Source organism: Sphaeramia orbicularis, chromosome 22 (assembly GCF_902148855.1).
Source record: "Sphaeramia orbicularis chromosome 22, fSphaOr1.1, whole genome shotgun sequence".
Classification (NCBI taxonomy): domain Eukaryota; kingdom Metazoa; phylum Chordata; class Actinopteri; order Kurtiformes; family Apogonidae; genus Sphaeramia; species Sphaeramia orbicularis.
In genome coordinates this window covers 51161930-51185081 of record NC_043978.1, presented here as the reverse complement: position 1 = coordinate 51185081, position 23152 = coordinate 51161930, and the positions used below count along the sequence as shown (strand labels likewise).

The 23152-nt window shown below is 39.3% G+C and overlaps 1 protein-coding gene across 3 annotated transcripts in view; it reads left to right on the top strand.

Moving 5' to 3' along the window:
* Positions 1 to 22724, top strand: part of mta1 (metastasis associated 1) — a 71895-nt gene extending 49171 nt beyond the window's left edge. Inside the window, exons 7-19 of one of the 3 annotated variants that reach the window (XM_030127235.1) lie at positions 3315 to 3417; positions 3721 to 3820; positions 4296 to 4484; positions 6536 to 6610; positions 7149 to 7207; positions 7532 to 7647; positions 7738 to 7803; positions 9815 to 9966; positions 12075 to 12264; positions 12573 to 12662; positions 14138 to 14293; positions 18776 to 18920; positions 22061 to 22724. In XM_030127235.1, the coding sequence (XP_029983095.1) occupies positions 3315 to 3417; positions 3721 to 3820; positions 4296 to 4484; positions 6536 to 6610; positions 7149 to 7207; positions 7532 to 7647; positions 7738 to 7803; positions 9815 to 9966; positions 12075 to 12264; positions 12573 to 12662; positions 14138 to 14293; positions 18776 to 18882 (1403 nt within the window). In that variant the 3' untranslated portion in view covers positions 18883 to 18920; positions 22061 to 22724. Of the gene's footprint in view, positions 1 to 3314; positions 3418 to 3720; positions 3821 to 4295; positions 4485 to 6535; positions 6611 to 7148; positions 7208 to 7531; positions 7804 to 9814; positions 9967 to 12074; positions 12265 to 12572; positions 12663 to 14137; positions 14294 to 18775; positions 18921 to 22060 lie in introns of all 3 variants that reach the window. The other 2 variants (XM_030127234.1, XM_030127233.1) reach the window with 2 other exon arrangements.
* The last annotated feature ends 428 nt before the right edge of the window (positions 22725 to 23152 follow it).

The window sequence follows — 23152 nt, the reverse complement described above, 5'->3', positions numbered from 1 at the left end:
CCCAAGCTTCTGCTTATTTATTTATTTATTTTTTGACAAAAGTTCCAGTACAGTACAACATACCTGAGTTCTTGGCAGTAACAGATGCAGCAGTCTGATTATACATAAGCAAATCATTTAAAAATGGAACAGGGCTCAGCAATAAGACCTCCCTGGGGCAGTCTAACACTATGTCAGGCCAGTAAATCGTAAAAAATCACTTTCCAGATTGGGCAAGTGGTGGTTACTAGAACTGATGGCAGAGGTAACTTGGGGGTGAGTTGTCTTGTTTCCTTCTCTTCTCTGTTGAGATTTGCACATGTAGATTAAGCATGACAATTGACTTCAATTTTTTTGTTACCTGATAATCGCTAAAAAATAGAAATTTGTATGGTGAAAAATAAAAATGGATTGGGCTCCACTAGGCAGGGAAATGGCTAGACCTGTAGGTCTGTCAGATGTGCTTACTATCCTGACATCATAATCTGTTCATGCAGTATTCTCACATTTATGAGATCACAGCAGCCTTAACATTTTACCACAAAAATCAAATCGATTCATCCTTGAGATCAAGCGATGGTTTGTACCTTAGGCGACCTTGACCTTTGATTTATGTCATCTGGCCACTAACATATTTTGTTCATGTGCAGTTCATCCATGTATCCTGGTGGGTATTTTTTTCCCCAAATTTCAACACTGTTCCTGAGATTTGAAAGGAGTGGGGATCGACTGTCAGAATGATCTATGGGCAGGCCTTCTCATAAAGATGTGTGAATGCATTTACATTTAACCCTGAAAAAGAGCACCCAGTAGAACTCTACCACATAACTCCACCAGAGCTCCACTTAGTTTGGTTTGCTGGTTTGTTTGCCAGCAGGATTACGCAAAAATTATTGGGCTAATTTTTATGAATGTTTGTGGAAGGACACTAGAGGACGAACCCATTTGATCTTGGAGAAGATCTAAATAAATCCAGTGCATTCAAGCAAATTGTAATGCTCCAAAATAGAACATTTCCACCAAAATTCATGAAAATCCGTTTTTGTGTAAGCCCTGTGTAGTCTTGCTCCCAGGCTCAACTCTGCTTGAATAATCCTGCCATTGGAGACTATTTCAGTCTTCAGTCTCCTCCCTTGTGCTACCTGCATGTTAACTGGTTTCAGAGAGCAACAGCACTTCAGAGGTACTAACTACATGCTGAAAATGGCAAGTTTTGAGAAAGACATGCACCTTTTTGTTTTTTGTGTTGTGGTGGTCACTTTAATACCATGGCTCATATGTCCACTTTTACACGTGGACAAATGACCAAACACCTCTTTCAACAGTATTAGTGCTGTCGCTGTGTTCTGACCTCAACACTGGTTAAGACAATATGATTAGGTCAAAGACACACTAGCCAAATAGAGCAAAGAAAGAGCATTTTTTCCCCCGATCTAGAATGATGATGGTTGGTGCCAGACTGATGTTCATCACTGGCACAGCAGTAGTGTGGAGGTAGGCCTCGCTATGCAAGACTACTAACAAACCAACCAACCAATGGACAGACAAAGCTCATGACATAGTTTCCTCGGCAGAAGCTGTAAAAGGTTTTTGTGTTGCACAGCTGATGATTTTCTTATCACTAAGGGAGTACACAGTGATATAAGGGATGGAAGCTCTGAACTACAGTAGAATGTAACAGTGAGAGTTTAATTCCTTCCATGACTGGGCTCTTTCTGTGATGTACTTATTTTACAAATCAATTTTCCCTTTTGGAATTAATTGAAATATAATTGATCCATTCCAGCCCAGAATTTAAGGGCTTGTAAAACAGAAAAAGTAAGGTTAGAAAGAAAATAACAATTTTAAAAACATAGGTTGTATTCACACCTACTTCGTTTGGTCCGTTTAAAATGGACCAGAGTTAGTTTCCCTGGAAAATCTGGACTTTTTTTTAGGTATGAATACAAACATGCAAACTGATTTAAATCAAACAAGCGGACCGAGACCACCTCTTCTAGGTAGTCTCGGTCCCCTTGTTTGTGGACTCTGGGCCGGTTCACTTCTGGTGTGAATAGAACCGGCCTTGAGCCGAAACCAGCCAAGGAGCCATGTACCCTTTTGTGCTTGATGAGCCACCATAGCTGCTAGAAGTAGCCGAGCCACAGGGGTAGTCAGCACCAACAGCAGCAGCCATGAGCCGTGGACAACCGTGGAGTGATGAGGAGATTGAATGTGTCATCGACATTTGATCAGATGCCCATATTACGAATCTAGCTCCGAATGAGCTGTTCTTGACAGTTGATGTAATTTTTGTAAATTTGTGTCTGTAAAAATAGAATACATGTTCTGAAATGGTAACTGCACGTAGGAGCTCCACATTTGTTTTCATCAACACTGGCCGTCTCTGATTCCCCCAGACCCCGACTTTTCTGTCCAGCGCACTTTGTCACATACATGCTTCTATTTACAAACTTCGGTCCACTAGCAAAAAGTGCAATGAGAATGCGATCTGACCCAAACGAAAAAATAAAGTCAAACCAAATCAAAAAATCAGACCAAAGGACTTTCCAGGTGTGAGTACATCCATTATAAAAGAGAAGAAAATAAACGTATTCTGTGTCGGAGGAGGAGCTCAGTGCTGACTAGCGGCGGCTAGTATGAAGCTCGCTTGTACTGCTGATTTCCACTCATACTTCAAGAAAAAAATACTCACCAGCTGCACCTCTTAATAGCAAATTACTCGTACAGTGGTGCACTTGTACTGCAAGGTTCTGTTGTACTTATACCATTTCCAGTGACAATTGTGACCTACATTTTAAATGGTACATTTTTACCTACATGTTTTGTGAACTTGCTAAATACCCATAATGTCACAATGAATATTACTGCTTGAGCTGTCTGAAATATATTTTCTGACTGACGCTGCAGATACTGTGTGCCAGTATGTTCTGCAGATATTGAGTCATTTTCAAATGTGACTATTTTCACGCCAGATTTAGGCTGCAGTGTATTGCCAGTATTTTATTCTTTTCAGGTGGGTAAACCTCTGAAAGTGTAATCAGTGAACCATGGGACACTAAGTGTTCTAATTAAAGCCATGTTAATGACATTCTTTTGCATGTTCGAAACACAGGCAGATTGGCTGGTTGGTTGGATGCTGGCAGCTCGACAGACCCCACCTATTCTACTCTGGGATTTGTTAAAGCTTTACACACACAGACAATTTTTAGAAAATTATGAAGAAGTTAATTTTTGTTTTTTTTTTTTACAAACTGTTGTACAGTTGTAGTCAGTAAGGAAGCACAGTGGCCCTAAACAACTGTAACCTGTGACTGTACCTTTGTGTCTCACAGATGAGAATGATGGTAGAGACATGGAGAAGTTAGAGGAGAAGGTCTGGGATCCCAACAGCTCACTGACGGAGAAACAGATAGACCAGTTCTTAGTAGTGGCTCGGTAAGTCACCACAGATAGACCAATGCATTAGGACAATGTGTAAGACTAAGCAGCAACTAAGCTTTGGGCCTAGCCCCAGCCGATCACCACCAGAATTTAATAATTTCTTCCTTGTGCCAGTATCAACATTTTCTGAAAATTTCATCCAAATCTGTCCATAACTTTTTGAGTTATGTTGCTAACAAACAAATATGCACAGGAGGCAGATCTGTCCTGGCGGAGGTCTGCGCTCTCCGAGTGCTATTCATGTTTAATAATTGTCTGATACTATGTTTATTTTTCTACCACATCTATGCCCAATAGGTCAGTAGGTACATTCGCCAGAGCTTTGGACTGCAGTAGTTCTGTTCGGCAGCCTAGCCTTCACATGAGCGCTGCCGCAGCCTCCAGAGACATCACCTTGGTGAGATGTACATATGCATACGCATGAAAGTGGCCTTGAGTTGAATCGGCATCAAACCATAGGAGATAAGTGCATGGGAGGGGAAGTGATGTGAATTAATAATAATAAAAAAAAAAGCTTGTATGTGTGTTTGTGCACGCGCAGGCAAGTGATTGTCGAGGGCTGTGTCTAGTTATCCTTAACAAGCGTTTGGCCCCAGAAGCCTGATGCGAGCCTATTCTGCCCTAGATCTTATCCTCATATATAAAACATAGATGAGAGGCCTTCTAGCTCCCCACATGCACTCACACACATACACAAGTGCAGCCCAAAGCCTTGCACAAGGAGCTGCATCTGAATTCTGCAACAAACGGTGAATCAAATGTAGAATGTCCACTGAGTATTACAGTATACATTTAATTTCATAATTGGTTCAAAGGAAATGACATTTGGAAAAAAAAAAAAGCCCATAGTCTAATTTGTGTCTTGTGTTTAGTTCCATGCTATGGACACCCTCCACGCCACGGGCTATGACATGACTCGAGCCATTGCGGCGCTGGTGCCTCAGGGTGGGCCTGTTCTCTGTCGGGATGAAATGGAGGAGTGGAGTGCCTCAGAGGCCAATCTGTTTGAGGAGGCGCTCGAGAAATACGGCAAGGACTTCACCGATATCCAACAAGATTTTGTAAGTGTATTGGAGCTACACTTCTGAATGTATATACATTGGATTTTTATCCAAAAATCCAAATGATTTATCCATAACCTTAAGAGAGTGTGTGTTGTACAAAAAAAGGCAAGTGCATATGTGTTCTTTAACATATTGAACATTCAGCCTTCTTAAATGGTGGGTCTTGACCCTAAAATGGGTCACAGACTTGCTCTGAATGAATTGAGGTGTGTAGGGAAAAATGTAAAAAAATAAATAAAAAAAAAAAATCTCTAATCCTAGCTATCTGATGTAAGGGTTCTTTTTTTAACAAATGTGTGATGTAGACATGCAATAGCTGGCTATTACCATGGTAACACCAAAATTCAATGGAAAGGCAACAGGCCAAATTCATGTTGTTTGCAGGATGATGGTGAAGCACAAATGGAGTGTGTTAAATGTGGATTTGTGTACATTGACTCTAAAAAGGCACTGAAACCACAACTGATGGCACAAGAGAGTATTAAAAAACCAAAACTGAAATATTTAGAATCAAGGCAGCTCCCATAACAGTTCAGTGAAAATTTTGTGGATTTGATGTACTTTGTTGTGAATTAAATTACACTGATATTCATTAGAATCAGCAGCAAATATTTGTGGTGTTGACTCATTCATTATTTGAGGAATGTGACCTGAATGCAGATATTAGCTTGTGCATATTTTGATTCTCGCAAAAGATCATCATGATGTAGATAATGTGCTTACCAACCCTTTTTTGAAAAATACGCTTTATTGAATTAAATTTTGTGGGTCATGATATAATGACCGTTGGAATATGCGAGTCTTATGGTGAGAGAGACAGGTTGAAAACTGTTGTACACATTGTACAGTTTCCCTGTACAATGAAAATCTTACTTTGCCATCCACACTGAATGCCAAGAGAATTTAAGATGTATAGACGCTCATCATCGGTGGTCTGTGTTCATTGTGTGGTAAAGATTACATTGTTGGAGATGGTGTGAACTTTTTTTTTTTTTTTTAATCATAATTTCACAGTGATACATGTAACACAAATCTCTGCAGATTAGAAGTGATATGCTTAAGTATCACCATAAATGTACTGTGCTACAGAACCCATGATGCACTGCTTCTAGAGAAATACACTGGTACTGTGATTATTTTAGTCAATGTTTGAGACTCTGATGCCTGCTTTGTTGATGAGAGTTCATACTTGAGTTCAGTGACAACATCCCATGTGATACAAGCAATAATACATGGAGTACTGGAGGTATCATCTAAGCTTATTGGGGAGGCATACAAGAAGTGATATATGGAGCTGTTTGTGTGCTACACATTAGCCAGCATGTCTTCATCTAATTCAGACATGTATACAGTAGGTATTCAGTGTACCCTTAATTGCTGCTTCAGAGTGAAACATTGAGGCTGCATTAAGAAATTTATCTTAGAACAACTTTTAAGTACAATGGCTATATTGTATTGGAACACAGTGAGTGTGGTTTTGTAGAAACACTCGCAACAAAAACATATCTTTAAGAAGAGTGAGTTCAAAGCAGTGAAAGCTGAGTTAGTGCTGTGGGTTCCACTGTCAGCCTGAGCAGAAAGCTGCTGGCCTTTGTGCCTTTGTGCACAGCTCGACTGCGGGCATCACTCCACCACCTGGTGGCTGCCTGCTGTCAGTGCCGCTCACTCTGGTTTCCACCCAGCCCTTTTTTCCTCAAACAACAGAACTGAACCACCATTATGGGTGGGGCCTCGGCTTGACAGCTCGTTTTTCTCTCAAACTTTTAGAGGGAACTTTACAGGTGCTTACCATGTATTCCTACTTTCTGTATGAATACTCTGTAAGCCAATGGTCCTTTCCAGCATTCATTGGTCCAGTGTCTAAACGCTGTGGGTGACCACTTCTTCATGTCTGCGTAGTGTATTCCTAAAAGGTGTGTCCTTTCTGGAGATTGAAACCAACTCCTGTCATCCCCACTACCACTTGAATAATCCTAAAGTGAAATGTGTGTTGTGTTTTTGTTTTTTTATTTAATCTTTTTTGTGTCCTCTTTTCTCTCTTGATGCAGTTGCCGTGGAAATCTCTGACAAGTATTATCGAGTATTATTACATGTGGAAGACCACAGACAGATATGTACAGCAGGTAAAACCTCATCATTCATCCAGGCTGTAGCCACTGTTTGGATGTGTACATTAATTTAAACCAACAATGGTGTCTTTTTTTTTTTTTTTTTTTTTTTGGTACATCTTTATGATTTTTATATTTGCAAGTGACTTTTACTTTGGTTTTTCTTGTCTTTGATGATTTCATTTATGAAAAAGTAGTGTTATTTTTAAATCACATCATTTATCACAAATATTCCTCTTGGGATTTTCAGTACTTTGTGACTCATGACCTCATAGTAGCTAGATTTTTAGTTAGTGTTTTTTTTACATAACTGTTAAAATTGCAGCTGTTAAAAACTAAATAGTTAAATCTCAAAATGAATTAATTTGGGAGGTCTGCTGTTTGTTACATTACAAGATGTAATGTCAGTGAAGGTCATAGCTGGTTAATTGTCCCTTATGTTTTCCTGTGTTATAAGATTATCAAGATGATTTTAATGGACTGAATCTCACTTGTCTCATCACACTGTTCCATCTCTTTGTTCTTGTTCCTCTTTAACTTCTATCTGCTCCAGAAACGATTAAAAGCAGCTGAGGCAGAGAGCAAGTTGAAGCAGGTCTACATCCCTAACTAGTGGGTACTTTTAAATGTTTTTGTTGAGTGTTAAGATGTATTCTACAGACAGAATTTAAGAATTAATTATATTAAGTTATGTTGATATCAAAAAACATGTAGTATGGGTGGTGTTTTAAAGTCAGGTTGTGCAGCAGTCATTAGCACAAACAGTTCTTTCACTCTGTTAGTATTCTTGTCGGCCGTGACTACAGTATCAGTGTAACGTCTGTCTGGCAGAAGTCTGCCTGGTCAATGTTCTTATTCTTGCAGTGAATGTACACTGAGTTAGCCTGTCTTATCTCTGCTGCTCTGACCCTGTCCCTGTTCTTGCTGCCTCTCCAGTAACAAGCCAAACCCTAACCAGTTGAGTAACAATGTAAAGCCAGCCCTGGTGAATGGAGCTGCGGGTGCAGGGGTCCCAGGAGTCCCAGGAGTCCCAGGAGTCCCAGGAGTCCCAGGCGTCCCAGGGGTCCCAGGCGTCCCAGGGGTCCCAGGCGTCCCAGGCGTCCCAGGGGTCCCAGGCGTCCCAGGAGTTCCAGGAGTTCCAGGGGTCCCAGGACCTCAAGGTGCAGGGCAGACCCCAGGCCTGGGCAGAGCCTGTGAAAGCTGCTACAGTAAGTCTGAAACTGTAGCAACTGCTTTATTTTATTTTTTTTTAATTTCGTAAATGGAGGGTTTGGAACTTTTACTTTAAACCATTGAAGACATTGAAATTGCTTGTTTATGCTGAAATAACCAAAATAATGTAACAAGAAGTTTAGCTCTAAACTGACCTGCTAAGAACCTGGAACCTTGATGGAACTACTAAACTGGTTTATTGGTCCTGTATCCAAACAGTGTTTAAGTACAATATGTGATAATGTGTCATATGACAATGGTTGAGATTAGAGATGCACTGGTCACACTTTCTTCAGTCCTGAAGCCGAGTCTTTGGGTATCAGCTTAGAATGCAACGGTACACATCATACCATTCAGTACGCCCCTCACGGTTTGGTACAAGCATGTACCGCGGTACGGCTCAGTTGTCATTTTCAAATTACATTTCTGGACAACTCGCGTTTATATTAGAGCTTTGCAAGACGACTGACTTACAGAATTCTACTGTCATTGGTTGGAGCTGGACATCTAAAGCATTACGCGGCAGAGTACAGCCCTTCTACTTCCAACTACCCTTCTCAATATTAACATTATTATTCACATTAAAACCTCCTCTGTCCTCGCCATGTTTGCTTTTATTGAATTTTCTTCTTCTTCTTCTTCTCAAAAAACGTCACTCTTCTTCGTGGTACTCGGCCAGTATGGCACTTAAGATCAGCATCCTCTGGTGGATTGACAGAAACGCTCATTCCAACTTACAGAACACATGGAAGTATGAAGGCAGTGACGCATGACAACATTAGAAACGGATGTACCTGTTTATGTAAGTAAAGTGAACATAAATGAGCCTTACGGCTCTCCATCAGCTCCCAGTTATGTTTCGGCGCACAGCCAGGCTCCAGCCGGCCTCTGCGTCCGCACCATACCCTACCGTGAATCGTGACTCAAGAAACCGCAACAGGTACCGAACTGTGGATAACCTGTACCGTTGCACCCCTAGTATCAGCCAATACCAAGCACTGACATGGTGCCAGTGTAGATTTAATAAACATATTTCCTGACTGTATGGAAGGGACTGGCCTCACTCTTATGTGTACAACACCACCATCGTCTGACAGTGTAAAACCACATGTATGTAAAATATATAAATTATGAAGCAGCAAGTGTGGAATAACTCCAAAGTGCAGACCAGTTGTCCCCAATTTGAAACAGACTGAAGTCTATTGTCTGATTCCAAAGACCCTGATGAAGTTTATCAGTGATGCTACTAAAATCCAAACATGAAAGCTATGACCCTGTTAGCACTGGATTTGTGGACTGAGTATTAGAGTTTTCCAGTGATAAACTTCACTTGAATTTTTCTCCCTTCACTGTGGCTGCAAGTAAGTTAGCGACTAGCTGGACTAAAACTAGACTACAAGTCACAAAGATGACCGCGAAGGGACATTTGTACATTGCAGATATTTCACAAACACTACTTTTTCTCTGTCTTCTTGTAGCCACAGGATCAGGTCAACAGTGCGCTGCTCAAGCATTACATCGTACAAATACTTAGAACAGAACAGAAATTGAGTAGATCTATTGATTAGAACAATGGTCAGTGATATTCAGTACCAGATCAGTGCATCAATATTAGTTGTGTGTGAGTATACAGTGTATTCTTAAGATAGCGATACATATCCAGTGGACACTTGTTCAGTATCTAAACTGCAATACAAAGTATCCTAATAAGAACAAAGTGGACTCATCATTCTGTGTTCTCTTTGTGGTTCTTTGCTTTTCCAAAATGAGAACATCTTTACATGCCCTGCAGCAGAGTATTGTTTGCATTATTTGAATGGATGTAGTTAATCCAGTAATGATCAATGAAAGGTGCTTTTGCTCACATTGCGCACAAGCAGATGTTGATAATTATATGTGAATGATATGCCATCTTGTGCACATTCTCTATGTACTTGTTTACTCTGTCACAGTGTCTTCTTGTGTTTGAATAAATGTGTATTTGTCCATGTGATTGTGTGTGCGTAGCCAGCAGCTCCTACCAGTGGTACTCGTGGGGCCCTCCCAACATGCAGTGCCGTCTGTGTGCTTCATGCTGGACCTACTGGAAGAAGTATGGAGGGTTGAAGATGCCCACGAGGCTGGATGGAGAGAGGCCCGGGCCCAACCGCAGCAGCATGGTACGCACACAAATGCAACACACACATCTGGGAAGATCTCATTGCACATTCAGCATATTTACCCTGAACAACAACCTTCCTGTTTGCCTAATGCCTCACTCTGCCCTTAAAGAAATAGTTCTGCAGTCAAAAAATTTGTTTGTACATGCTGACGACACACAGCAAATGACCTGACATGGAGCTTCTAATTTAAAGCACTCAAAGAACACAAATAGACAGATAGCACAATGTTGCAAGTCAAACACTCATGTAGGATAGTTAACCTAAACCTTGACTATTTACATGTTTTCATAGGTGAGGTTGGGTCATTATTTGACATTCTATAAGACACTATTTTCAGAGTTTCTAAAATAAAATAAAATACAAGAGGAAATATTGATGTTTACATCTCGAATCAGCATGAACAGGACATCTTACGAGCTGTAGCCATGATGTGTCCAAATATGTTTGTCCATATAGTTTAGAAATGTCAGTATTTCCTTAAAGTTTAATGGGAGATGTTTCTTCGTCAGTGAGATGTGAAGGAAATAGATGGGTAGTTGTGGTAGAAAATTGTTATTTACAGTCAAAACACGAAAAATATTTGAGAAATTTAGAGGTAGAACATTTAAAATCATAGTCATGAATAAAAAACAGAATCACTGTTGACAAAAATTTTGTAAAAACCATCTCTGAGGCATTTTGGAGGCAAAGATAACAATTAATAATAATTTTTAAAAAAACCTAACTAACCAATACAGTGCAATAATATTTATTACAATATAAAATATAAAACTATATTATGACATTTGGCATTATTGTTTTATTCCCAGACCCATGTTAGAAAAGAAACTCCTGAATTCAATGTGTCCCATTACTTTTCTCTCTCTCTCTCTCTCTCTCTCTCTCTCTATATATATATATATATATATATATATATATATATATATATATATATATACACACACACACACACACACACACACACACACACACACACACACACACACACACACACTCATCAAGGAACCTGCCTGTGATTCTCTGATTTAAACATGTAATTATTAAACATGCTATAGTGAACGAACAAGAAAGGAATGAAAAATATTTGAAAGAGAAAAATAATAATTGTCTTGTTCAGCATGGCTATTTGAGTTTATATTTCCAAATTTTATCAGGCTCCCTTAAATGCACCTTGAGTGTGTTATCTGTGTTCATGCACTTTGCCATCCAAAACCAGATAGGCTGAAGAATTTTACACACTTCAATACGATCTGTGGGTCTCAAATTCCAACAGAAATCAGAGGACATCAACAGCAGGAATACAGGTTGAAAACTGTAATTCCACAAATATAACCCAGCTGATCGCACTGCTATGTTGTGTCCTGATGGATGGGAAAAAAAAACAGTATTGACACATTTAGAACCTTTAGAACCCACAGGTCCAATATATTTGGGTTTGGTTCCTTCTCATTTGGTTTTTCATTACTTCAATATAGAAAGAAAATCTGTGGTGTATTCTAGATGCTAGAATGCATTTTTCCTTCATATTTTCTGAATTCATTAAAATTCTGTGGCTGGATGGGAAGTACTGGGGCCACGGTGGCCACAGCTGTGCATGTATGTGTTTCAAAGATTCAAATCGCTTCATTGTGATCACATTGAGGTTAGAGGCTCATGAATACAACAACATGGATAATATGAGTATGTTATTCATGTTGCATTCAGACACAGATAAAGCCATAATTAAATAATAATAAGTCAATGAGGTTGTATTTCAAGGTAGCAAATGTCTATTTGGCTTCATTTAAAAGGGATTTTGCAGTAGGAGTGAATTTTTTTCTCTTTCTGGTCAGAAGTGCTCTGAAGTAGCTGCCTGATAGATATGCTGGAGTTCTGAAGAGACCAGTGATAAACTGTGCATTTCTTTAGCCTTTACAACTCTGAAAGACTGTCTCTAATGTCTGTAACAGTGTTCTGTCTGATAATAAAATCTTTCAAACTCTTCACTGGAAGTACAGGCTCTTTTGCCATTTTCATAGACTGTCTGCATGTTGTGTGAAGGACAGGCAGTTCCAAGCTTCTGAACTAGGTTATTCTAGTGCTGGTTTATCTTCTGGACCCTCCAGAGCCCCCATGGCCTCCCTCTGCGGCACAGCGGCAGCCCCAAGTTTGCCGTGAAAACGCGACAGGCCTTCTACCTGCAGACGACCGGGCTGACACGAATGGCACGCCGCCTCTGCCAGGACATCATCAAGCCACGTTACCTAGCGAGGCACCCCTACCTCCCTGTCAACACAGCAGCCATCAAGGCCGAATGTAAGTCCAGGATTTTCACCCTTTATATGAACATGGAACACTCAACATCACACATACTGTTGAGTCTCTGTATCAGTTCCAACACGTAGTCAAGGTTATTTACTTGACAGCCACTGTTGTTGGTTGTTGAAAGGCTTTTACAACCTGATATGAATTGTGGTATTTTCTGTTGAGCTAAATATAGTGAGCATTTAAAGAGGGTAGGAGTCTGCATATGTACATGTATCACAATTACACTCTTAGACCGTCCATTTTTATGCTAACAGCAAAGGTTTGAGTTGCTCTGTTTTTTTGCTGGTTTCTTCCAGGTGCTTTGCGGCTGCCAGATAACCCCAAAAAGCCTTCACCACTGAAACCTGTGGAACGTAAACCTTTGGAGTCTGTGGTTCGATACTTGGGTAAGACACAGCTGCTCACACTGGGTTCACATTGGCTGGCCTCTAGGTTTTCAGAGATGCTTCGATGCTGTCTGGGTTCTGCATTGTCCCTAAGCTTATGGAAGACCTGCTACCAGGGGTGCAGCCAGAAAATTGTATGTTTTTCTTTCATTTGGACCACTATTATGACTGTATTTGAGTATGGAACTTTGGAGAAACTACAGCAAATTTAAGGTTATCCAAAATCTTGTTAGCATCTGTAACCATGAAATGTGGGGGAAGTCATTTTTAGTAAGCTTTGATGTTCTCCACATTGGCTTAGGTTTGCCTCAGATGTCCAATATGGCTTTGGTGTTATAATGACATAGAAAGCCCTTACTGAAATTTGATCTCGGTTTGGTTTTAACAATACGTAGATATTCTTACAAATTAAAAGGAACGCAGACTAATTATGTGAAAAAGTATTGTGAGCTGTTGCATCGTCAACTAGATTTGACCAGGATCAGAATGTTTCTAAGAGACTGTTGACCACTTTATTAAAAATAAGTAAACAAATAAAAGAACTGGACCAAATTGTCAGTCTGAAATGAGTAAATCAATCTGAAAAGGATCTCAGAGGTACTTTGACATGTGAGTTTACTTAAAACAGTTTGATAGAATTTTTTTTCAAAGAAATGTAAAAATCTGCCAATGTAGAAATGATAGTGTGCTCATTTTATCCACCAATTAATAAAGTGCTGTGGTTAAAGAACAAGACAGGAATCACAGATACAGGCCCGTTATTTAAAATCTGAAAAAATGCAAATGGTCCTGTTTTAACCATCACCTATTTTAATGTAGGAGATGCACTTGAATGCATCATGAATTTACTGTCAGTCTACTTTGTGTAACAAGAGCAAATTACAGAGTTTATGATGAGAATTGATTTCACCGTATAAACTGTGAGGACAGAAACGGTGAAACAGGAGCCAACTCACTGATGTCTAAAATCTGTCATTTTACAAATCGAGTGGCAGAATGCAGCAGATTGACAGAAAATCCTATTTAACTGGTTATTGTATGATGTGTTAATTGGTGTTAAAAGTTTGCAGCGTACTGTGCTGACAGATGATGGATTTATTGACTTTAGAATCTGCAGGTTGAACTCACATATTTGGGGTTTGTAAATGATTTCAAATTATTTCCGTCTCATTTGTTTTAGGATTACTGCAGTACACGAAGAGAAAATGCCACATGTCCCTCCTCATATTTTGTGAATTTAATAATTTTCTGCAGGCTGCTTGATCTTGATCTTTTGGCTTTAGTGTGTTTCTGGTACTTCTTGTTTGCTTTGCTATACTTCATCACAACTTAATTTTGTTTTATCATTTCCTGCTTTAGTTGCTTTCCGCTTAGTTAAAAACAGTGTTCTCTCCTCTTCTACCTCTTTCTTTGTTTTTTTTTTTAAATTTCACTTGTGTTTGTCTGTCTGTTCTCTCTCACTTTGTCATCTGCAGAAGCACATCCTCGTCCACCCAAACCAGACCCCCCGGCTCGCGGAGGCTCCATCTCCACAGGCAGCCTAACACCCATCAAATCCTCTCCCATCCTCAATAACGGTTCTCCCACCATCCTGGGGAAGCGGACCTATGAACAGCACAATGGACTGGATGGTACGGAGAGCATTTGAAGTACACAAAGTTAGCCTTCCTGCCTAAATCTGTGTCTTGGTTTGATTTTAGCAGAGTATTTTAAAAATACTTTTGTTGGACAGTTAATGAGCTTCAGATATTAGAATACTATGAGACATTTCATTGGATGTCACGACTGAAAGCAGGCTTTAGAAAAGATGGAAGAAACAAAAGCTGATAAATGAAAAAGACTTGACCTGCCACCAGTCAAACTGAAATTAATTTTTCTAAAATCTGATTAGATTTTTTTTTTTTAATTTTGTAAGAAAACCAATTTGATGTCACCCCTGCTGTGCTGTGTGTCTCTAAGCCTGTTAAAGTACTACATTTTCAAGTGGAATAATGTTCACTTTGTTAGGGTTATAATATTTTTAAAGCTGTAACAGGCCTGCAAAACATTATTTAAATATTTAAGGGGAAATATTATGTCACATCTGAGAGATCGGCTGCTGAAAGGTTCAGAGGTTGGTTTTTGGGGCCTTTTTTGGGTTATGTCCTACTTTTCCCACTCCCTTGTGAAATTGAGTGAGGGGAAGAGACAGACTGAGAGATCAAGAGAGTGGGAGTACGCCAGAGAAAGACAGCAGAGAAACAGAGAGAGAGTGTGAGAGGATCGGATCGGCCTCGCTGCTGTAGCTGGAGGCTACAGTCTATGTTGTCATGGCAACGACAGGGAGGAAGAAGAGGAGGTCTGGGTAAGTGTATCCTGAGGGGAAAGCATCTCCACTGGTCTGTGAGCCCACCTCAGGCCTGGGCTGGGATAACACATGAGGAGGAGATTTGGATTTGAAAGCAGCCAGGCGCAAGGATTAGGGATTAGTTTGTATTTTTGTATTTTTAATACTAATTTATTCAGTCTCATCGTGGTCATTTGGTAAAAGATAAGAAAGGTTTCGCCGAGCAGCTTTGTCTTTTGTTATTTTGATATCCATAGTTCAAGTACTTCTTGTTTCTGGTAATTACATTGAGATGGTCATTGACGATAAGTTTAATATACTTTCACAGATCCGCGTGTTCTGCACCATCCTGGGTATCCATCATATCTGTTTTTAATGATATATCTACTCTGCTGGACAAGAAAGTCACCTCTGAATCTGTTAAAAATAGTTTACCTTTAATATTTTACCATAGTTTTGTAAATAATCACCTGCTGTCTCCAGGGTTAGTAGAGTAGCTAAAACTACCAGGGAAAAATGAATTTCATCCACTGAAAAGAATAGATAAATAAAAACACAAAAACTAAATACTAGCTATGATGAACAATGCAACACAAACTAAACTAAAGTAGAACTACAGGTAAAATGAGCTTTGTTTACATTTTCACCAACCGTTAAGAGGCACAGTTGGGTTCAAAATAATACCAGTCCAAGATCACTCACCAGATCAGTCACTGTTTTTGGATCAAGTTATTTTTCTCGATGGCAAATAATTTACTAGTGGGTAGATTAATAGAGAACCAGCAGACCCAACAGTCATGACATGCATGCTGTTGACTGTGTAAGTGAACCTGTCATTGAAAGGGGTGTTTTCAATGTGACAGGAGTGTTGAGTTCAGTTAGTGAGGTGCTTCATTCTGTGAAAAACAGGTGTCAAACAGAAGAGCTTTATTTAAGGACTAAGGCAGAAAATGTACCGTACATGCAGGAGTCAAATGGGTCTTTGCAGACACTGTTCAGAAGACCAGCTTACTTTGATTAACAAGTTGATTGGAGAAGGAGAAACATTTAAAGAAGTGCCAAAAATGATAGGCTGCCCAGCTCAAATGTTCTCAGATGCTTTAATATGGCAACTAAAACCTGAAAGACGTGGAAGAAAATGAAAAAAATGGACAAAGTGGAAAAGACTCAGCCAATGATCAGCTCCAGGGAGATCAAAGAAGGTCTGAAGTTACCTGTGAATACTGTAACAATTAGAAAACATCTATGTGAAACCAAGCTATGGGCAAGAAGCCCCCGCAAATTCCCATTATTGAAAAAACGACATGCTGAAGAGATTACAGTTTACCAGAGATCACATTGACTGGTCTAAAGAGAAATGGTGCAACATTCTGTGGACTGACGGAAGCCAGTTTGCTCCTTTTGGGTCTGGGGGCTGCAGACAGGTTGTCAGACCAGGGGGATGTTTGTCATACTGGAGTGTTGGGCCTGTTTATCGCATACCAGGGATCATGGATCACTTTGAATAGATCAGAATACTTGAAGAGGTCATGTTGTCTTATGTAGAAGAGGAAATGCCCTTGAAACAGAAGTCTCTACAAGACAGTGACCCCAAACCCACCAAAAAAGGAGCAGTATCTGGGTTCCAGACCAAAAAGTCCAAAGTTAAGGAGTGGCCAGGCCAATCCCCAAACCTTCATTCAATAGAAAACTAGTGGGGTGACTTCCAACTATGCTGTTTCTGAGGCAAAATGAGAAATGCAGGAGAATTGTGGAATGTAGTCCAGTCATCCTGAGCTGGAATACCTGTTCACAAGTTGAATGACTCCATGCAGCACGGATGTGAAGCAGTTTTTAGAAATGGTGGTTATACAACAATAAAACTCTGACACAATTTTTCTTTTTTCTTTTTTTTTTTGAATAGCCTAATATTCCTTTTTCTTCACTTTCTGCAAAGTAATAACAAATTTGATCATTTTTTTTTTCAAGTTTTGATTTAGAATAGAATATGCAGCTTTCCCAATGCATTTCATTGTATGAAACTAAAAGCTGTTATAAGGATTTTGAGCTTTACTTACTTTTTTAAACACACAGCTATTCGTTTGAATACAGCTGTACATGGTGTAAAAGAATAAAATGTAATGAGACCTTTTATCAAACAATGGTCTCTTATATTCGTCATACGCTCTCCAAATCGAGTCTTTCCACTAGGGATGCAAATTATCGATTACTTCATTAATTGTTAGTTGGTTGCCCTTATTGATCGATTAACGATTAATTGATAAGCGGCGATTTTCCTGAGAACCTGAATTTGTTTTTCAATACGGTCTATAAAAATAAAAGCTAAATACTGATTATACACTTCATGAAAAAACCATGTCATATTCCTGAATGACTGATTTATTGATCCATTGGATACAGTCAGTGTTTCCTGTGGAATTCATCTGTTGATGTGGCGGTGGGGAATGGGGGGGGGGTACACACGTGTGCGTTTCGTCGGGGGGGGAGTGGGGGGTTCAGCCAGGGGATGCGTGTGTGTTGGTTGGTAACTGCGCACATACGTGCGTCCCTTTCCGTCCTGCGTCTAATACTATGGGGGTACGGGGCGGTGCAGTTCGTGCCCCCACAGAAGTAAAAGTGAAACTTTTCACTCATTTATCTTTTCCTCCTGAAGCTTCGCAAATGCATTACATACCTGTGTCCCCGATCAGGAGTCTGGAGGATGTTTGAGCTTCTGTCTCACTGACCGTGGACTAGACCAACCTCCAGGAAAACGTTCTGATACCGACCCTGCATTTGTGCCTGTATTTAGTTGGGGGTGCACCGCTCCCACAAACAGACGGTCTGTGTTTGGCTCCACCCACAAACAGACGGTCTGTGTTTGGCTCCACCCACAAACAGACGGTCTGTGTTTGGCTCCACCCACAAACAGACGGTCTGTGTTTGGCTCCACCCACAAACAGACGGTCTGTGTTTGGCTCCATCATGTCCATACAGACGTTCTAACTCATCAACGCCATGATCCAGTTCAATGACCACCTATCCCAGCTGCGGCGTCGCAGCGCGGACAAACCGGCAGCCTTCAGACAGGTGTGGACAGGCGGAAAAGGGCAATTAACCGACAATTAATAATTTAATCGAGCAAATTCTTATCGACAATTAATCGTTAGTCGATTAATGGTTTACATCCCTACTTTCCACCCAATATAACATTAGACTAAATAAAAAGTCAACTAAATCCACCCTCAAATAAAACTACAACTATCATGTTTTGCACTTATAAGGCTGAAAACAATATCAAACCTAAAAAACAAAATAAAAATAAAAACAAATTATTAACTGTAATAACTCTGACTTTCTCTCTTGGCTCCATTTTGACTGAGAAGCACAAGTTTGTTCCTGTCTTGAAATGAAGCACAACTAATTTAAAATACTTAAAATACTAAGTCAAATACCAGTCTTTGGTTGTGTAAAAAGCGAGGAAAGAGCAGGGCCTGCTTCCTTTTGGATGTGCAGTAAAATGCCATGGTGGTGTTGGTGGGATTCAGATGAAACCATAACCTGCACAGAGGGTCAAAAGATTTTAGGGTTGCTGTAAAATGTGAAACTAATGTGACTTGTGCAGTTTGAAACTGGGAGAAACAACTCTTTCCATGTAAACAGTCCCTCTGAAGGCCACCAGAGGGCACTATATTGCATGTTTTAATGCATCCTTAAGTGATGGTGGAACTGGAGGAGTTTTCCTGTTTGTGTGTTTCCAGACCAGCATACTGTTTGTCATAACCAGTGAACTTTGTGTCGTTTCCAGGCAAATCTAAAGCCCTGACTCCACAGTGGGAGATCATGGCCAAACGGGTGAGTGATGCGGGGCGGCCCCCGGCTCCCATGCAGGACGAGATCCATGAACTGGACTGAAGGCTCTGGGAATGACCTCTACTGCAAACCCCAGTGAGGTACTACACTCTGCTGACTTCAGATGAACAGTTCACCTCCAATGAGTCAACCAGGGTCTCGACAGGTCATCCAAAAGGCTTAGAATGTCTTAAAATGATCTAAAACCGAATTAAATCCTGCCTTTTTACCTTAAGAGAGCTTTTGTACAGGACCACATATGCACTACAATCCCAAATCAGGAAAAAGTTGGGATAGTATGTACAATTTATCAAAAAGAACCAAACAGTATAAAAATGTGCTATATTACCTTAGTGGTGGAACGTTTCAGGTGTCGTTTTGCTCCACGTCTGAAGGTTTGACTCAGTACAGCATCCTCGTTGTCGCATTGTGTTTCTAATGAGCCGTACGGAGGCCTGTCACAGCGATGACATTTGAGTTGGTGATTAATTTTAATGAACAGTATTCTTGTTTATTCTGTTTGCTTTGTCTAATAAACCGTGTGCTACAGTACATTGGACACATAGTAAAACTTCAAAGCCAGGACATAAATATTGCACTGTGGTCCAAACGCCACTGTACTAGTTCTCCACTGAACCTATAGAATCAGAAGAATAGGATGAAAGGAGGTGATGTTATTAAAAGGGAACCAGTCAAATGATGGGAAACAATGTTGAATAATAATAATTATGAAATATGACATTTCTGTGACTTTGACCCACCCGTATAAAAACTTTGTTATAATCTAAGAATTACAATTATGAACTAATCCTGATTATTTACAATAATTATGACTTGGTGATGGTGCAATAATAGTGACAGACCACGCCTCTCCTTTTCTGTGGGGGACCAGTCCGACACCTGCACCGTCATCTTCCTCAGATTGTGCTTTGACATCGTTCTAAGGGCAGCATATGTTCATCCAAAACCTCCATGTGCCTTTCAGCTTTACTGGGGTTTCACAGAGGTTACGGTGACCTTTGACCCCAGACCATGACAAAAAAACACACTAAAATTCATCCTGATTCCTTTCATTTTTTTTTTTTTAAACTCTGTTCTGCATCATAGAGGCTGAAATATCCAAATCCATTTCTATCTTGAAATCAGGGTGCTTGCGCAGGTCTTGAAAGTCTTAAAAAGTATGGAATTTTGAAATGCTGTGTTTTGTGTGAACGTCATAAAATATGAGAAAAAGTTTCTCTCATAGTCAAATTTTATGCTGAAAGGCACATAATCTTGTAAAATTAGAAATACACGAGGAAAGCGTATAAAAAAAACTTGATATGATTTCACTAACTGGTCGGTGCTGGAAAGATTTTTATTTTTTTTTTAATGTATTTCGTTCATGGTTGTGCATTTCATCAGTAAACATTCAATTATCATCAAGTAAACAAACATGTACAGGGTGGGGAAGCATAATTTACAATATTTTGAGGCAGGGGTTGAAAGACAGTGTATGACCAATTAGTTTATTGAAAGTCATGAGAATTTATTTGCCACAAGAAAATTGACATAATAGAAAATGTTTTTATTCTATGTTTCCTCCTTCTTTCTCAATAACTGCCTTCACACGCTTCCTGAAACTTGCGCAAGTGTTCCTCAAATATTGGGGTGACAACTTCTCCCATTCTTCTTTAATAGTATCTTCCAGACTTTCTCGTAATAGTTTTGCTCATAGTCATTCTCTTCTTTCCATTATAAACAGTCTTTATGGACACTCCAACTATTTTTGAAATCTCCTTTGGTGTGACGAGTGCATTCAGCAAATCACACACTCTTTGACGTTTGCTTTCCTGATTACTCATATGGGCAAAAGTTTCTGAAAAGGTATGGATAATAGTGTTAGGTATGATTATGACAATATATGTTTGGTTTCAAAACAATTGACGTAGTGCCTGCTGAGAAAAAACAACTAAATGTTCATTGTAAATTTTGCTTCCCCACCCTGTATACACCCATGCTCGAAAAGGAGCAGGATGAAGAAAATCTTATATTTCCTGCCCCCTTCTAAATAATAATAACCTTAGTGGTTACCCATACACAACTAGCTCTAAAATCATACTGTATAAAGTCAGACAAACCAACTAAATACATCCAAAGATAGTACCAAATGAATACAAAACCAAGTGCAAAACTACATATCCAGAAAGTACAAAACATAGGTAAATATAAACCTGATGAAATGATGCAAAAACATTTTACCAGTCCAAAGCAAGTTAATAAATACGTCACAAAATACAAAACAAATACGAAGCCAAATGTAAAACTTATAACTGTTCATATAATCTCATTGTTCTTTCTTTATACACTTTTTTCAGTTGGAATATGTTTTTACAGTCCTTCAACTCATTATAAAGAGAATTCCAGAGTTTAACACCACCCACTGATACACACATCTAGTGAAACTTGTGTGATGTCTTTGCACTTTTGTGGTTTTCATAAATTTTGAAAACATTTCTGTCAGTAAGTCGTAATTTACTGTGAATTACACATTCATTCATTCATACATTTATTAAAATGAATTTTTCTAGTACACACAACAGGTACAATCTCAACCAAAAAAGTAAACGTGTAAGTATAAAAGTACATAAAGTCAAGGTCTTGGGGGGGAAAAAATAGCAGTTGAAAAAGTCTGGAATTTTTAATTGGATAAAGAGCAAAGCACCCTGGGAAACATGTCAATAATTTTCTTCCACATTTCTTATAAAACTCCTGGTCTCTAAAGGAGTAGACCTTTCCTGGTAGTTGTTTTTGACTATCACATGCTCACATCACGCTGATATTTCTTTATTTTAACTCAGTCTTTATCCTAAATTGCTTCAGTTCCAACTTTTTCTTAAATGCGTTGCAACCTGAAACCAACAGATTTGACTAAACATGGGATATATTGTGTTCATATTGTCTGCAATGAAATACAAGCCATGCAGTAAAATCACTGTTTAATTTTCTAATTTGCATTTTCCATTCCGTCTGACCCGTTCATGAATTATATGTCATATCCCTACTAACCTTTAGACTTACCTCTAATGCTGGAATAAAAAAAATATGAATATGATTTAAATATGATGAGTCACGCTTGGTTCAAAATGGAGCTGAAAAGGTGTTCAAACACATTCCATTTAAACGTCTGAGAACTTCAGAGTAGACACCCTGATGAACACTTCTTCATCACCCCTTCCCTGTTTTTTTTGCTTTTTAACAGCAGAGGGGGACATGAAAAGAAAGGCGTTTTTCCAATAAACCAGAGCCGAAGGCAGCTGAGGGGAGACAGAAGATGACGGCGTGGTCCACCTTGGTCCAGTCAGTACCGGACTGCGTCACACTGACGACGTCCAAACGATAATCGAACAGTTTTGGCTGTGGTCAATCAGCAGATGAGCCTGACTGTACAGGACTGTGTTTATTACTTACATTTCTTGTTATTACTGTCATTGTAATTATTGTTATTGTTAATATAATTTTTTTTTTTTTTTACCAACTATAACTCAGTTTATTGTTGAACGATGAAACTTGTGAAGTTTCATGAAAATGCTTGCAAAAACCCTGTGGAAAAAGGGTGGAAGGACTGTAACATAAGCCACTTGCATCTTCTGTGTTTCTTTTTTTTTTTTTTTTTTTTTTTTAAAGATAAATTCAACAAGGAGATGCACTTTTATTTGAGCGACATGAGTTAACAGAACTCCTTGTCTTTTTTTGTTTTGATGTATTTGAATGCTTTATGGAAATTCTTCTGTTTTGTGAGCCGGCCCTGCTCTTTCGCCAGAGAGGTTTAACTTATTGAGAAAGACTTGCTGTTTTTTCTACCTTTTTCACAAGTAATGCATCTATGCTTCGATAATGTAATTAAAAAAATAATTGGTTTCTCCTTTCCGTTTGGTGTCTTTGCACAGCAGTGACCTTGTCCAAACTTGCACTGAATGTGTACATGCAAAGTAAGGGATGCTTTCCATCGGTGAGGTTCATATTTTGCACAACTCCACACTTACACTGAACAAAAATATAAACGCACCACTTTTGTTTTTGCTCCCATTTTTCATGAGCTGAACTCAAAGATCTAAAACTTTTTCTGTTTACACACAAGGTTTATTTCTCTCAAATATTGTTCACAAATCTGTCTAAATTTGTGTTAGTGAACACTTCTTCTTTGCTGAGATAATCCATCCACCTCACAGGTGTGGCATATCAAGATGCTGATTAGACAGCAGGATTTTTGCACAGGTGTGCCTTAGGCTGGCCACAATAAAAGGCCACTCTAAAATGTGCAGTTTTATCACACAGCACAATACCACAGATG